The sequence below is a fragment of the Rhinolophus hipposideros genome (assembly GCF_964194185.1).
Source record: "Rhinolophus hipposideros genome assembly, chromosome: 19".
Lineage (NCBI taxonomy): Eukaryota > Metazoa > Chordata > Mammalia > Chiroptera > Rhinolophidae > Rhinolophus > Rhinolophus hipposideros.
The window spans coordinates 42,834,370-42,847,226 of record NC_138065.1 but is presented as its reverse complement, the minus strand read 5'-3'; the positions used below and the strand labels follow the sequence as shown (position 1 = coordinate 42,847,226).

The following is a 12,857-nucleotide window of genomic DNA, read 5'->3' as shown; positions in this document are numbered from 1 at the left end:
TGAACCTGTTCGTTTTTCTTTCCCAGAAGAGACAGAAGGCGAAGACACCACATGTCGATGTGGGAGCCACGCAGCAGCCACCTGTATGTGTGGGCCGGTTTGCGTGTTTGTGAGTGGTTCTGTGTGGGTGCGGGGACACCGTGTCATTGTCCTGGCCGCGGACAAGTGGCGCTAGGTGTGCACATCCGTGTGTGCCGGGGTGTGCGCGCGTGTATTCCATGCCCATGATCTGTGGATATGCCCCTCTGTCCCTTACAACACCTGCTTGTGTCAGTGTGTGTAAGGTACGTAACCTTGTGTGTTGCTCGCTCTTCTGTGTGGCCTGTGAGTGGCCATGTGTTGGCGTGTGTGTACTTTTCATGGAGGCAGCTGTGTACAGCCACGTGTGGGCCTCCGTGAGGGTGTGTGGGGGCACACGTGCGTGTCCCCGTAACAGTCCGCAGTTGTGTACCCACAGGCAGGCGTGAGGGAAGGAGTAGGTGACTACCCTTCCGCCCGTGTGAGCCCACTCCCGTGTGCTCTCTGTATGTGTCACGTTTGTGTGCTCCTGCTGCCCCATGAATGCTCCTCTAGGCCCTGGGCTGAAAGGCTCAACAGCGGGTTTGAGGATGAGCTGCTGGTGGGCTTTGCACACAGTCAGTCCTCTGTGGGTTTGATTCGCTGCTGTGGAAGAGACCCACAGCACTCTTGTTTTTTGAGGGCGATGCCAACACTTTTTGTCACACGGGTCTGCTTGTCTCTGTCCTTACCCTTCGATGGTATCTGACCATTGCACTTCTGTGCCCTCGCAACCCCACGCTGCAGTCGGAAAGGGAAAGGAGAGGGACAGCAGGAGGGAAAAGGTCTTTCACCTTGAATTAGAGGCCAGTGGTGGGCACAGCGTGGGTACAATTGATTCCCTAAGGACAGACAAGGGCAGGGGTGGGGAGACCTGGTGGCCTTTGGACTCCAGCCCTGCAGGCCCTGGGGACTGGGAGCTTGGTCCTGGGCCACTGTGCCCCCACCTGCTATGGAGCAGGGTTTTGCGTGGGAAGCCCCATGGGCTGGGGGGCACCTGCTCCTGCCTGGCCCACTCTGCTCCCTGTATCTCTCTGTGCTTCCTGTCTGCAGGTCCTGGGCTCTCTCCTTTGCCCCCCACCCCGCCGTGTGTCCCACCCTTTTCCTAGGGCTACTGAGGGCTGGCCTGCCCCTCTGTGGCTGCCCTCGTGGGCCTTCAGCCGGTGGGTTCTGACCGTGGCCCTCACCTTTGCTCTTTGCCAGGAGGGAGCGAAGACGCCGACACCACATGTCGGTGTGGGAGCAGCGCACCAGCCAGCTGAGGAGGCACATGCAGATGTCCAGCCAGGAGGCCCTCAACAAAGAGGAGGCCCCGCCCATGAACCCCCTCAACCCCCTCAACCCTCTCAGCCCCCTGAACCCGCTCAACGCCCACCCCAGCCTCTATCGGAGACACAGGCCCGTGGAGGGCCTGGCCCTGGGCCTGGAGAAGTGCGAGGAAGAGCGCATCAGCCGCGGGGGGTCGCTCAAGGGGGACGCAGGGGACCTCTCAAGTGCCCTGGACAACCAGAAGAGCCCCTTGTCCCTGGGCAAGCGGGAGCCGCCATGGCTGGCCAGGCCATGTCATGGGAACTGTGACCCGACCCAGCAGGAAGCTGGGGGAGGGGAGAGCGTGGTGACCTTCGAGGACCGGGCCAGGCACAGGCAGAGCCAGAGGCGCAGCCGGCACCGCCGTGTCAGAACAGAAGGCAAGGAGCCCTCCTCCGCCTCCCAGAGCAGGTCTGCCAGCCAGGAGCGGAGCCTGGATGAGGGTGTGCCCACCGATGGGGAGAAGGACCGCGAGCCCAGGGGTGGCCACGGGGGCAAAGAGCCCACCATCCAGGAAGAAGAGAGAGTCCAGGACTTAAGGAGGTAAATTAGCCTCAGGGATGCCCTGGAGGCACGTAATTTGGCTGGTGTCACGGATTCTTCAGTCTAAGCCTTTCTGAGTCTCAGTTTCCCCTTTTGTAAGATGGGGATGATGCCCGTGCACCCTTTCTAAGGCATGTGTAAATATGACAGGCAGTGAAAACCAGGGTCTGTTCCACTTGCTCTCCTGTAGGGGGTGGGTCACCGGTGGATGGATGGGAATGAGGCGGTGATCACAGCCCACGGGTCTTAGTTCCTCTCTGCCTGGCTGGGGGTTGGGGGGTGAGAGGCAGCCGATGCCCCATGCTCCAGGAGGGCTCCCCAGACTCCCCTCACCTTTCCCTCTTTCCCGGCGCATCAGCCGTTTTTGCAACAGCTTCTTAAGATCTGAACACCAGCTGTGTCCTCTCCTTTAACAGGACCAACAGTCTGATGGTGGGCAGAGGCTCCGGGCTGGCAGGGGCCCTTGATGAGGCGGACACACCCCTCGTCCTGCCCCAACCAGCCTTTGAAGTGGGGAAGGACATGACACTGACAGAGCAGGAGCCAGAGGGCAGCAGTGAGCAAGCCCTGCTGGGGGACGTGCCACCGGACGTGGGCAGGGTCATCAGCCAGAGTGAGCCTGACCTCTCCTGCGTCACGGCCAACACGGACAAGGCCACCACTGAGAGCACCAGCGTCACTGTCGCCATCCCCGATGTGGACCCCTTGGTGGACTCGACCGTCGTGCACAGTGAGACCACGTTCTCTGCCCTCCTCCCCACGGCCCATCCCTCCCGGTCTGGGCGAGCTGGGGGTCGTGACTCCAGAATCACCCCAGTAACGCTGCGTGGAAAACCCCACCAGCAGGACAAACTCATCCTTCGAGTACAAAATAGTGGCAGTTTTATCCTGGTTTGCAGGAAACATAAGTTAGACGTTTCTCACTCTGAAGTTTTGCTTTCATGAAAGGTCCTTAAGCCTTTGGCGCCTGTGATCACCCTGGAGTCTTCAGAGAGAGCACGTGTGATTTTGTACCCGGTTATATCGTCAGCTGTTTGATTCAATGTAGGAATATTTGATGGCCTTTTGCAGGACTTCCAAGGTGTTCTGCCACCTGGACAAATTAGGGAACCTCCAGTGGAGCAGAGGTCATCTGCAAAGTGAGAGCACTGATGCCCTCTGAGGTTTCTGTACTAACATTTATGAATCTATTACCCTTATCTACTCTTTCTTCTAGGAGCTTTTAGCTTCACTTTCTCTCACAGTTCCCTCAGGCAATATTAATCTAGAAGACGTTCAAGGGAAATGGGGCTAAGAAACACTTAACCTACACTTAACCTATTCCTGCCCTAACCTCACCCCTTCTTGCTCTAACCCCTCCCCAGCCCTGCCCAAACCTCACCCCCTGACCCTGTCACCCCCCCCAACCCCCCACAAACCCTGCATTAATCTTACCTGCTGCTTCATGGTCACTGAATTGTGACCATAGGATTCCACCTTTGCTTTTTTCTGTCCCTGACTTTTTCCACATCTTTCTCTTTTCACAGAACAGTCTTTTCCTCTCCCTGTTTATTTCTTCCGCTGTTCCATCTCCATTTCTTCACCTTCTCTACACTCACTATACCAATGCTGTTTGAACAAGTGACCCCTCCCATGTCCATTGCTTCTCGGGAGGTTGACTGGGGCATGTCTCAGGATCTCAAGACTCACAGCCTCTTTGGGTGTCTGTTTAATTTTATACTCTGATATATAAGTGTTTCGGACACTCTTTTATGAAAAACAACATTAAGAACGGTTGACGCTTTCTCTGTTTCCATTCTGGGGCCAGTCATAAGTGAGAGAAGGTTTTCAGAGGGCTTTTGGATGTTTCAGATGGCTTACCTGATGGAAGGTTCCGGAAGGGGCAGAACCTCAGAGCTTTGCTGCTTACACAAGGTTCCAGGGCACTTTGCCCCACTCTGATAGCCTGGACCTCCTTGCCACTTAACCCTCCTGTGACTTGCGTATGGAAACAGAGAACAGCAGGCCCAAGAGCTCCACTCAATCCTGGAATGCACTCTGGACCTATATTCGCATGAATATTGCATTCTCATCTCTACATTAATCATGACTGGAAAAAGCACAGCCAGAAGGGCAGCCGCAAACAGAGTGATGGTTTCTTAAAATCTTCCACTGAAGTGTGATTTAATTAAAAGAATATAGAACTTTGGATCAGGAACCCATACTGGCTGCATGACCTTAAGATAGGAATTTGACTTCCCTGGGCCTCAGCTTTCCCATCTGTATACTGGGAATAATAAAACATGCCATTCAGGAGGTATTGATGTGAAAATTCAATAAGTGAATACATACAAAGAATGCAGATTTTAGATATAAATAAATTTTGTACACTTTACAATAAAAACAACCATTCTGTTACCCAGGGAAACATGATGCAAATGATTTATATGGCCAAAAAGGATTTACCATGTAAAATTCGGGCACGGGTCACGCTAGGAAGAGAGCGAGAACTGACCTCAGTGTGATCTAACAAACACCCCCGTGCTTTGCAGGGCACATGCTTATAGGCCTTTCTCATCCTCTCCATCCCACCCCCGGTGGAAGATAAAGGGCTCCTTTCTTGCATGTGACAAGGTTTCTGAAGATTTCATCATGTTCCTCTTGCAGTTAGCAACAAGACTGATGGTGAAGCCAGTCCCTTGAAGGAGGCAGAGATCAAAGAGGAGGAGGAAGAGGAAGTGGAGAAGAAGAAGCAGAAGAAGGAGAAGCGTGAGACAGGCAAAGCCATGGTGCCCCACAGCTCCATGTTCATCTTCAGCACCACCAACCCGTAAGACGCCCTCCCATCGCTCCCCCTGCCGTGCCAGGGTGAACAAGCAGGGCAGGGGGATGGGGAGAAGGAGGGATGAAGGGCCACAGCTTTCCCAGTAGAATACGGTCAGATGTGTGAAGCATCCGGGCTGCTCAGTGGGTGGAGTGGGTCGTGGAGTTGAGCAGCCTCTGGACGCCGTGCCCATAGTCTAAAGAATTTAAGACAGGAGAGCATGAGAAATAGCACGAGGAAGGGACCCGTCACTTATTCTTTGGTCAGTAAGTGTGGAGGGTGGGAGAGAAGGAAATCTACATGGTGTATGTGACCAACTATTTCATAGGTGGACAGAGCTGAGAAATGGGGAGCCTAGACTGACCAGATCACCTACTGGTGTTCAGGAGTATTTATTGATTACACTGCCCTCCATGTGGATTTTGAAATTGATGGGTTCCATGTTCCTCAGAGCAGCGGTAGGAGGCAGGGTGGCAGAGAAGAATCTGGAAGGTTAGATTCAGGAAAGATGGAGTTCTGAAAGAAAAGCTTTCTTGTGCCCTGCAAGTGAGCAAACTGCACACACAGACCAACGTCTGAGGCTAGGAAGACAAGAGGCTCTCCGTGGCCATGTGGGCAGCATTCAGGCAACGCTCTGGGAAGGACGGGACCCGGCCTGAGGACTGCCAGGCCACCCGTGCCCGAATGCCGTCTGTGGAATATAATCACCTTAATCGGAATTCCTGAGACTCAGGAAAACCTGAGGCTGCTTTCATGAGAATCTTAGAATCCAGGTCTGTTTTTCTGATTCTCGGTGCTGATGATTTCCTTGCTCTGCCCCAGTTCCCATGCTGTGGGAGAGCAGACGGCGAGGCACACTGGAGGGCACCCTGTAGCCGTCCTGCGTGTGTGGCGCCTGCTGCTGGCTGCCCGCAGGGCTCAGACGTGCCAGCGGCTAATGTATCTTGGCTTGCGTACTGCAGCCTCTGACCAATCTGATTACCTTCCCCCTCTGGGGCTTTAAATCAAGGGTGGTGCCTGAGAAATTAAATGGCTCTCCCTCCGGCTTCCCCTGGCCGGGGCCTGGCCGTCTGGAGGAGGCTGGTGTGCATGGGGGTGGGGAGCAGGGGTGCAGGTCAGAGGACGCAGGCCAGCTCAGCGGCTTGTCCCTCCGCACCCCCCAGGATCCGCAGGGCCTGCCACTACGTCGTGACCCTGCGCTACTTCGAGATGTGTATTCTCCTGGTGATTGCAGCCAGCAGCATTGCCCTGGCGGCCGAGGACCCCGTCCTCACCAACTCGGAGCGCAACAAAGTGCGTGCACGGGGACCCTTTGCCAACGTCCGTAGCGCTCCGGTACCCATCCCATCCTAGCCCCTTCCCATCCCAGCATTAGAGGTTCCTGGGGAAAGGGGAAGGATCCAGAAATCCCTGGGGGTCCACCAGGGCTTTGAAAGGGTTCTGCGGCCACCCGGGGGCTTGGATGTGGGGCCTGCCATAGGTCAGGGATCGTGCGTACGAAGCAGCTCAACCCCCGGAGCAAACACATCTCCTGGGGGTCCCAAGGGTGTGGCTCGAGTGAGGTGGGGACGATGGGAACTGGCAAGGATTCCAGGTCCTGAGCCAGAACTGGAGAGAGGTTTGTGGGGCAAGAAGTTAAGTTCTGGCCAAGGGGAAGAAGGGGCCAGAGACTGGTCACCAGGTCACGTGGCTCCAGCGGGATCCATGGCTCCTCCCCTCCCTGCATCCACCCAGCGCTTACAGTTTTGTTCTGAGGTGGGAATGAGTGGGGGTTGAGGGATGCGGGACCACGGGTCTCTGTGGGCAGGTGGAGTATATATGGCCTGGTGGCCACGCATAACCTCTGCCCCTTCATGTGTATGTCTTCCAGGTGCTGAGGTATTTTGACTACGTTTTCACTGGCGTGTTCACCTTTGAGATGGTTATAAAGGTAAGAGCATCTAGAGAAAACCTGGGCTTCAGGCTTTGGACGAGTCACCTGTCTGCTCCTCTAGCTTAGTGCCTGTCCCCAATGCTGTCCCCTACTGGCCAATGCTAGAACCTCAGTGAGGCCTCTGCAGACCCCTCGTCTGGCCTCAGGGTCCTGATAAAGCCTGTCGTGACTGCACGGATCTGTTTAGATGGGGATGGACCTGTGGATGTGGCCCCAGGAGGAGCCAGGCCCACTCTCAGGAGGCATGGGAGCACACAGACTTGGGGACAGGACTCGTCTCCCCAACATGCTCACTGGTGTGAGCCTGGATATGTGCCAAGGCAAGGGGTTAGGTAGGGTCGAGTCTTCCTGGCCTGCATCTCGTCCCAGCTGCACTCACTGCCCTCCAAGCTGTCCCCCGTCACCCTGACGCATTTCTATCTCATTCCCAATCTCGCGCATCTGAGATGTTTCCCCGTTTGTATGTGGTGATGCCTGGTACTCTGAGCCGTGAATGAAAGAGGGATGTGGCAGGGTTCTGTGATAGCCGAGGAGTCTGGTTCAACCCTGGTGTCTGTGAGAAGGGGCCTCAGGCTTCCCAGTGAATGTGGAGAGCGCCCGTGGGACCTGTCTTCTTGCTCTTCAGGTCCTCGTGTGGGGCTGGCTGTGGAGAGAGTGGCAGTGGAGCCATTGAAACCAGGAGCCCCGAGCTCAGGGCACACGGTTGCCCACACCACAGGGCTCATCGGTGGCTATCCCCATCCTTCTTCTACAGATGATTGACCAGGGCTTGATCCTGCAGGATGGGTCTTACTTCCGAGACCTGTGGAACATCCTAGACTTTGTGGTGGTGGTCGGTGCACTGGTGGCCTTCGCTTTGGCGTAAGTAACCCTCTTTTCCTGCTGGATTACCTTCCCGCCCTTCATCCTGAGGCCCCGGGCGATTTGAGGCCACCTTCAGGGCCAGCCCGAGGTTGGATTCACACAGTGATGCTCAGAAATGCTGCCCTGGAAATCTGCTTCCCAGTGGCCCTCAGCAAAGCGCCTCAGAGCCTTTCCGCTTCAGCTCATGTGGCCCGAGTGATGGGCTGGTGAAGGAGGAGCCGGGAGAGGCACTAGGGAGAAGTTAAAGGCCCTGAGTTCCTTCCTTAGAGACGAGTATGCGTGGGCAGGCACTCACCTGTGTGGGCAGTGCCTCCGTGGGCTTAGGGAGGGACCCAGGGACTGACGACTGATGTACCCTTTCATTTCGTGATGCTGTCAATCAAAGAAGCAGCTTGAAAGAAAGACGCAGAGAGTAGAGCACAGTTGGGGATCACAGGCCCCTCAGTATAGGGAGGTCTTCTGCTCATGAGCAGGGGGACCCCAGACCTATTCCAGGGACATCAAAACCATGTTAGTATGTTCTACTCCAGAAAGAAAGGCTTTCCCACCCTTCCTTGATATCATGCAGGGAGACAGTCGTAAACCCTAATTCAGGTGACTAACCCATGTTCATTACCTTTGGGGAATTGTTTTTTTCCAACATTGATCCATCTGTAGCAGGTTTTCAACCACATTCTGACATTTTCTCTGGAATCCAGCCAAAGAAAGGGCTCTCCCAGCCCTCCAGGTTGTAGCTAGGAGATAGGCATGTCGTCAGGGCCTTTTCCAAGCTGGTGTACCCAGAGGGTGAATGACAGCCTTTGGGTACCATCTGCACCTTGTTCCACTGCCAGAGCAGTTTCACCCTTTTCCAGGTGGTGCAGTAGAATTCCCTCAGCCTGTGTAGGTGCAGGAGAGAGCCAGGTCTTCTAAGTAAGGCTGGCAGCATGGTGTGATGCAGCAAAAGGAACATCTTTGGGAGCAGCTGTTATTGATGGCAGCTACAAAAGGGAAAGGACATAAGACCTCCCTAGCTTTGACCTTCCAGGTCCAAGTGGTCAGAAAGGGATCATCTGTCCCTCCTTCTCCCCCAGCACCATAAGCTTCCATCTCTGTCTATTCTGGCAGAGGAAGAAATGGGAGTTAAGAAGGAACGTTTCTCCCATGACTGAGGGTGGGCAACTGTCTGTCTATAGGAGAGACGAAAGGGCCGCAGCTGTGCTAAGACGATCTCCCAGAACCTGGAAGTGGGCCGTGTCCCTTGCTGCCCCAGCCGTGGGGAAGCCCTCCAAAGGAGAGCTCCGTTGAGTGTAGCTTGTGCCCCTGAGCTAGACTGGCGGTCAGGACAATCCCAGTGTCCCTTGTCCCCATGTGTACCAGCACATTAACTCCATTAGAGGGAGAATCACCTGTGCCTTTCTTCACAAGAAAGCTTCTGTTAGACGTGGCTGAGCTATTCCTGAGGAAACTTCACAAAAGTGTAGATTCTCACAGCAAGATAAAAATAACGGCGCCTCTGGCTCCAGCAAGGGAACCCAGATCCTCTAACTGCTTCTTGGAAAGAAGCATTAATGTCTGCCTTTGTCCTCAGGAGACCCGCTTTTTCTGGTTAGAGATAAATATTACCCTTGGGTTTTTAAAAGGTCAAGTCCCCTTCTCATTTTGTCAGTTCATTTGCATACATTGTTCACCATATTGTTCTCTCTTATTTTGATCTCAATAAAGTAATTTGACTCTCTTGGAAGCAAAGAGACGAACCCACGCCATCTTTATGAAGAACAGAGCTCACTGGGATGGCAGGGCGGAGTGGCAGGAAGGGTGTGGGCTGTGGAGCCAGGCAGACCCTGGTTTGAATCCCAGCCCCTCTACTTACCAGCTTCATGTCCTGGAGCTGGTCCTGTCCCATAGCGAGGTGTGGACCCGCTTCACCTCTGCTTCTCCTCCCTGAAACGGACAGTCATGTGTGAACAGCACGTAGCACAGGGCCTGGCACAGAGAGCGATCCATACGTGTTCATTCCCTTCTTTATCTTTCCATCCTCCTATCACCACGAATCGGAGTATCAGAGCAAAGCATGTGTTGATACAGAAGTATACACATAGTTGAAGGTGACCGAAGGTTGGTTTCTAAGCCTTGGTGGTTACACACACACACACACACACACACACACACACACAGTCTGTGCCTGGTAACCGGGCAGGCGTATTGGTGCCCGTGGGGAGGGCGGCGCATTTTAGGGGGAGTCTTGCATGCCTGCCCCATGTCTCCAGTCCAGCTGTCTCTCCTCAGATCCAGAACAAGGACGACGGGCTGGAGGGTTGTCATCTGTCTTGTTCTTTCTTGTCCCTTTGAGAAATGGCGGTGGTGGCTTTGGTGCTGGCGGCAGGGGAGGCCTTAACAGCCCCGGAGCTGAAGCCTCTCTGTGGGTCCTCAGACCAGGTACACTGCAGGGAACCCCAGGAATCCCCTGGTTCTGGGGTCCATGCTTCTGTGATGGAGTCAGAGTTATGATCCATCATTTGCTTTTAGTGATGTCACTTCTTGACCTTTCTATTCATTTCTCACAGAAATGTAAATGGTAGTTGCTCATCCTTCTCCATCCACTTTCTCTCCTGTTATCATCCTTCTGAGCTTGCCATGTACCTTTCCTCCCCCCTTTCTCCTGCTCACGGAATAGGCTCATACTGTCCCCTCCTCTGGCCTTCGACACATATACTGAGGTCCAGGTAATGCTTTTTCTTGCTCATATGCCTGCGCTTCCTAACTCTCTTCTCTCCCTTTCCTCATTCAGGGCACCAGAGAATTCAGCTCTCCCATCACTTGGGTCGGGCTAGCCAGGGTCCCCCGTGCCAGCAGAGCAAGGGCCTGGTAGGGGGCTGACAGCAGAATAAAGCATGTGTCCCACTGTGGGACTGTGGTCAGGGGCTCAGGCAAACAGGAAGCTAAATGTGGCTTTCTCTGAAGGCTTTTCAAGGACCTTCCTCCTTGGCGTTACAACTTTCATTGTCATATCCCATATATTTGTCCCCTAGGAATGTCCACCATTCAGATAACCTTACTTCTGCCCTGTCTCTCCTCCTGGAAATTGAACCTTGCCCGACGGAGGTTTCTGCAAAGGCTGTTGCTAATTTGAGCAGAACTGAGGATGATTGCCATGGTAACACCTTTATGGTGGCTCCTCAGAAATCAGAGGTGACTTGGCATCCCTGCCCGCCGGAGCCTTCTGAACCCAGCCCAAGTCCCAAGAGCAGTGCCCCTAACCAAGGGAAGGGAACGGCCTCCAGCTGAATTCTCAGTCATGTGGTCCCCTAAGGCCTCCTATGGCAGAGGCCTGCACCTGCCATCATGTATGTTTTCCATAAGCATGTATGTTGTTTCTGAAGAGAAATTCTTTTCTCTGTATCTGCGTACATCAAGTGAAGGGGTCCTTTATAATGTAAACCTGACAAATTCCATTTGGGAACTTTGACTTTTGAGCAAGATGGGAGGGAGGTTTTGAAGTGTGGGCATACCAGGGGATAAGAACATAAATGGAAAGATATCTGCATTGCACCTTTCCTGTTCTTCCCGGGGTGCTTTTACATTATAAAGCATTTATAAGAACACTCAGGTCTCCCTGTTTAAGCCCAGTACCTGTGTAGGGAGCTGGGCAGGGTCTTGGCAGAGGTTGGGTATGGCTCTCCCTCATCTCACTGCCCTCACAATGTCCCACTTTCTGGGCCCCATGGAGACAGAGTGTTTGCCAACTATAAATGTCCCGAGTGTGCCTTTTCCTCTTTGAGGTTTCAAGAAAAGTCTGGTGAGTGACTGGATCTATGAAACCTTTCTCTTTCATCTTTTTCTTTCTGAAAAAGAAGGATTCTTCTGTTTGATAACTATTTTATACCAGAAACCGCTTTTCCCAGTTTCCTCACATCCTACTACTATCACTTCCGCCTCCCGGCCTCCTGGGTGGGAAAGCAGAGATGGTTCCAGCCTTGGTATTTTTTGGGTATCTGTACATCAGGCACGTTCCCTCACTGTGGGGCACCCCTCAGAGCCAGCTGCCCTGTAGGGAAGTCATGTGACCACTATGCCCGGTTGAGTTCATGAGCCTTTTGGGAGCCTGCACAGTGACGTAATGCTGTCTGGGCCTCGGGTTTCATGTCTTCAGTGTTCAGTGAAGGGTTTTGGGCAGGCAGGTGGACAGGGGACAGCATCTCAGCAGGGAACGCAGGAGAGAACTGGAGCATGTGTGTGATCCTGCACTCCACCCCAGACCCCTCACCCTCTTCACTTCCATTTTCTACAACCATGTTGTTACTTGCTTAGCAGAAGTCAGGTCACCAGGTGAGCTATCCTGAGCTGAATTCTGAATAGTAAACTCCCAGCTTATAATGGCTTGTCAACACAGACAGCTTAACAGAAAAATAACTAGCGATTTTGCTCCCACTTCCTCCCCTACTTGGGTGCGTGCACCAGTCAGACTCCTGCAGGCTCCCTGGCAGCTGACACCAAAGCTTCCCATTGCTCTGTGCCATTGTAGTGGGGCACGCAGTAAGGTCAGGACTCCCTGCCACGTGGGACATCTGGATTACAGCCGTACTTGGCCTTTCATTACGCAGTCCTTAGCCAGAAAGGAAAATCATGAGTCAGTCTGCCTCTTGATGCCAGAAGGAACCGGATTTCCCACATTAGCTTTTATTGCATGCTTTTCATTGAAGTATGTCACTTTCCTGACACTTGACACTGTGCCCTAGCTGCTAAGATGGATAAGGTCTTTCGAATGCGTGCCAAACCAGCCGCAGTGGCGGAGCTGGTTCTGAATTCATTCAGTGAAATACACAGGCACAGACAGTTTTCGATTTGGAAGGGCCCCAAGGAGCCACAGGACATGGTGCTCTGGTTCTGGTTTTGCTTTGGGGCTTTAGGTTTGTGAAGGTGTGAATGTGCACTGTTTGGAACTGAAATGCTCGTACATGCTCACACTCAGCAGAGCGTAGCAACGATAGAACGGACATCTAACCTGACACCTGGCCGACTTCCTCCTGTTCGTCACAGCCTGCCTGTGTCCAAGGCAGCCCTCCTCACACCTCAAGCTTTGCCTATGGGGCTTCTTTCTCAGCAGCCCCCATTCTTCCAGAATTGAAAGGGGAGTCTCCCAGAGGAAGCTATTTTGTAGGGGAAGAATAGAGTGGGCAAAGTCCTGCTTCATGCACAGAAGACCCATTTACCACTGAGCCAGGCAAGCCATTCAGTTCCGCCATTCTGTGGAAGAGAAGGCAGGATGAGAATTAAATCTGGCCATCGGGTAGCTCAGGATCTATGGGTTTAGGATGCCGGCTGAGCTAGAATTAGAAATTTCCAGCAGTGAACAGATGGAAAGATGTT

At 53.5% G+C, this 12,857-nt stretch overlaps 1 protein-coding gene across 1 annotated transcript in view; it reads left to right on the top strand.

The window, feature by feature from the left end:
• CACNA1E (calcium voltage-gated channel subunit alpha1 E) overlaps nucleotides 1-12,857 on the top strand; it is a 425,092-nt gene that overhangs the window by 352,932 nt on the left and 59,303 nt on the right. The window contains exons 21-27 of the mRNA XM_081024587.1: nucleotides 27-83; nucleotides 1,261-1,908; nucleotides 2,325-2,638; nucleotides 4,555-4,717; nucleotides 5,875-6,004; nucleotides 6,582-6,641; nucleotides 7,399-7,505. Of these exons, the coding sequence (XP_080880713.1) occupies nucleotides 27-83; nucleotides 1,261-1,908; nucleotides 2,325-2,638; nucleotides 4,555-4,717; nucleotides 5,875-6,004; nucleotides 6,582-6,641; nucleotides 7,399-7,505 (1,479 nt within the window). The remainder of the gene's footprint in view (nucleotides 1-26; nucleotides 84-1,260; nucleotides 1,909-2,324; nucleotides 2,639-4,554; nucleotides 4,718-5,874; nucleotides 6,005-6,581; nucleotides 6,642-7,398; nucleotides 7,506-12,857) is intronic.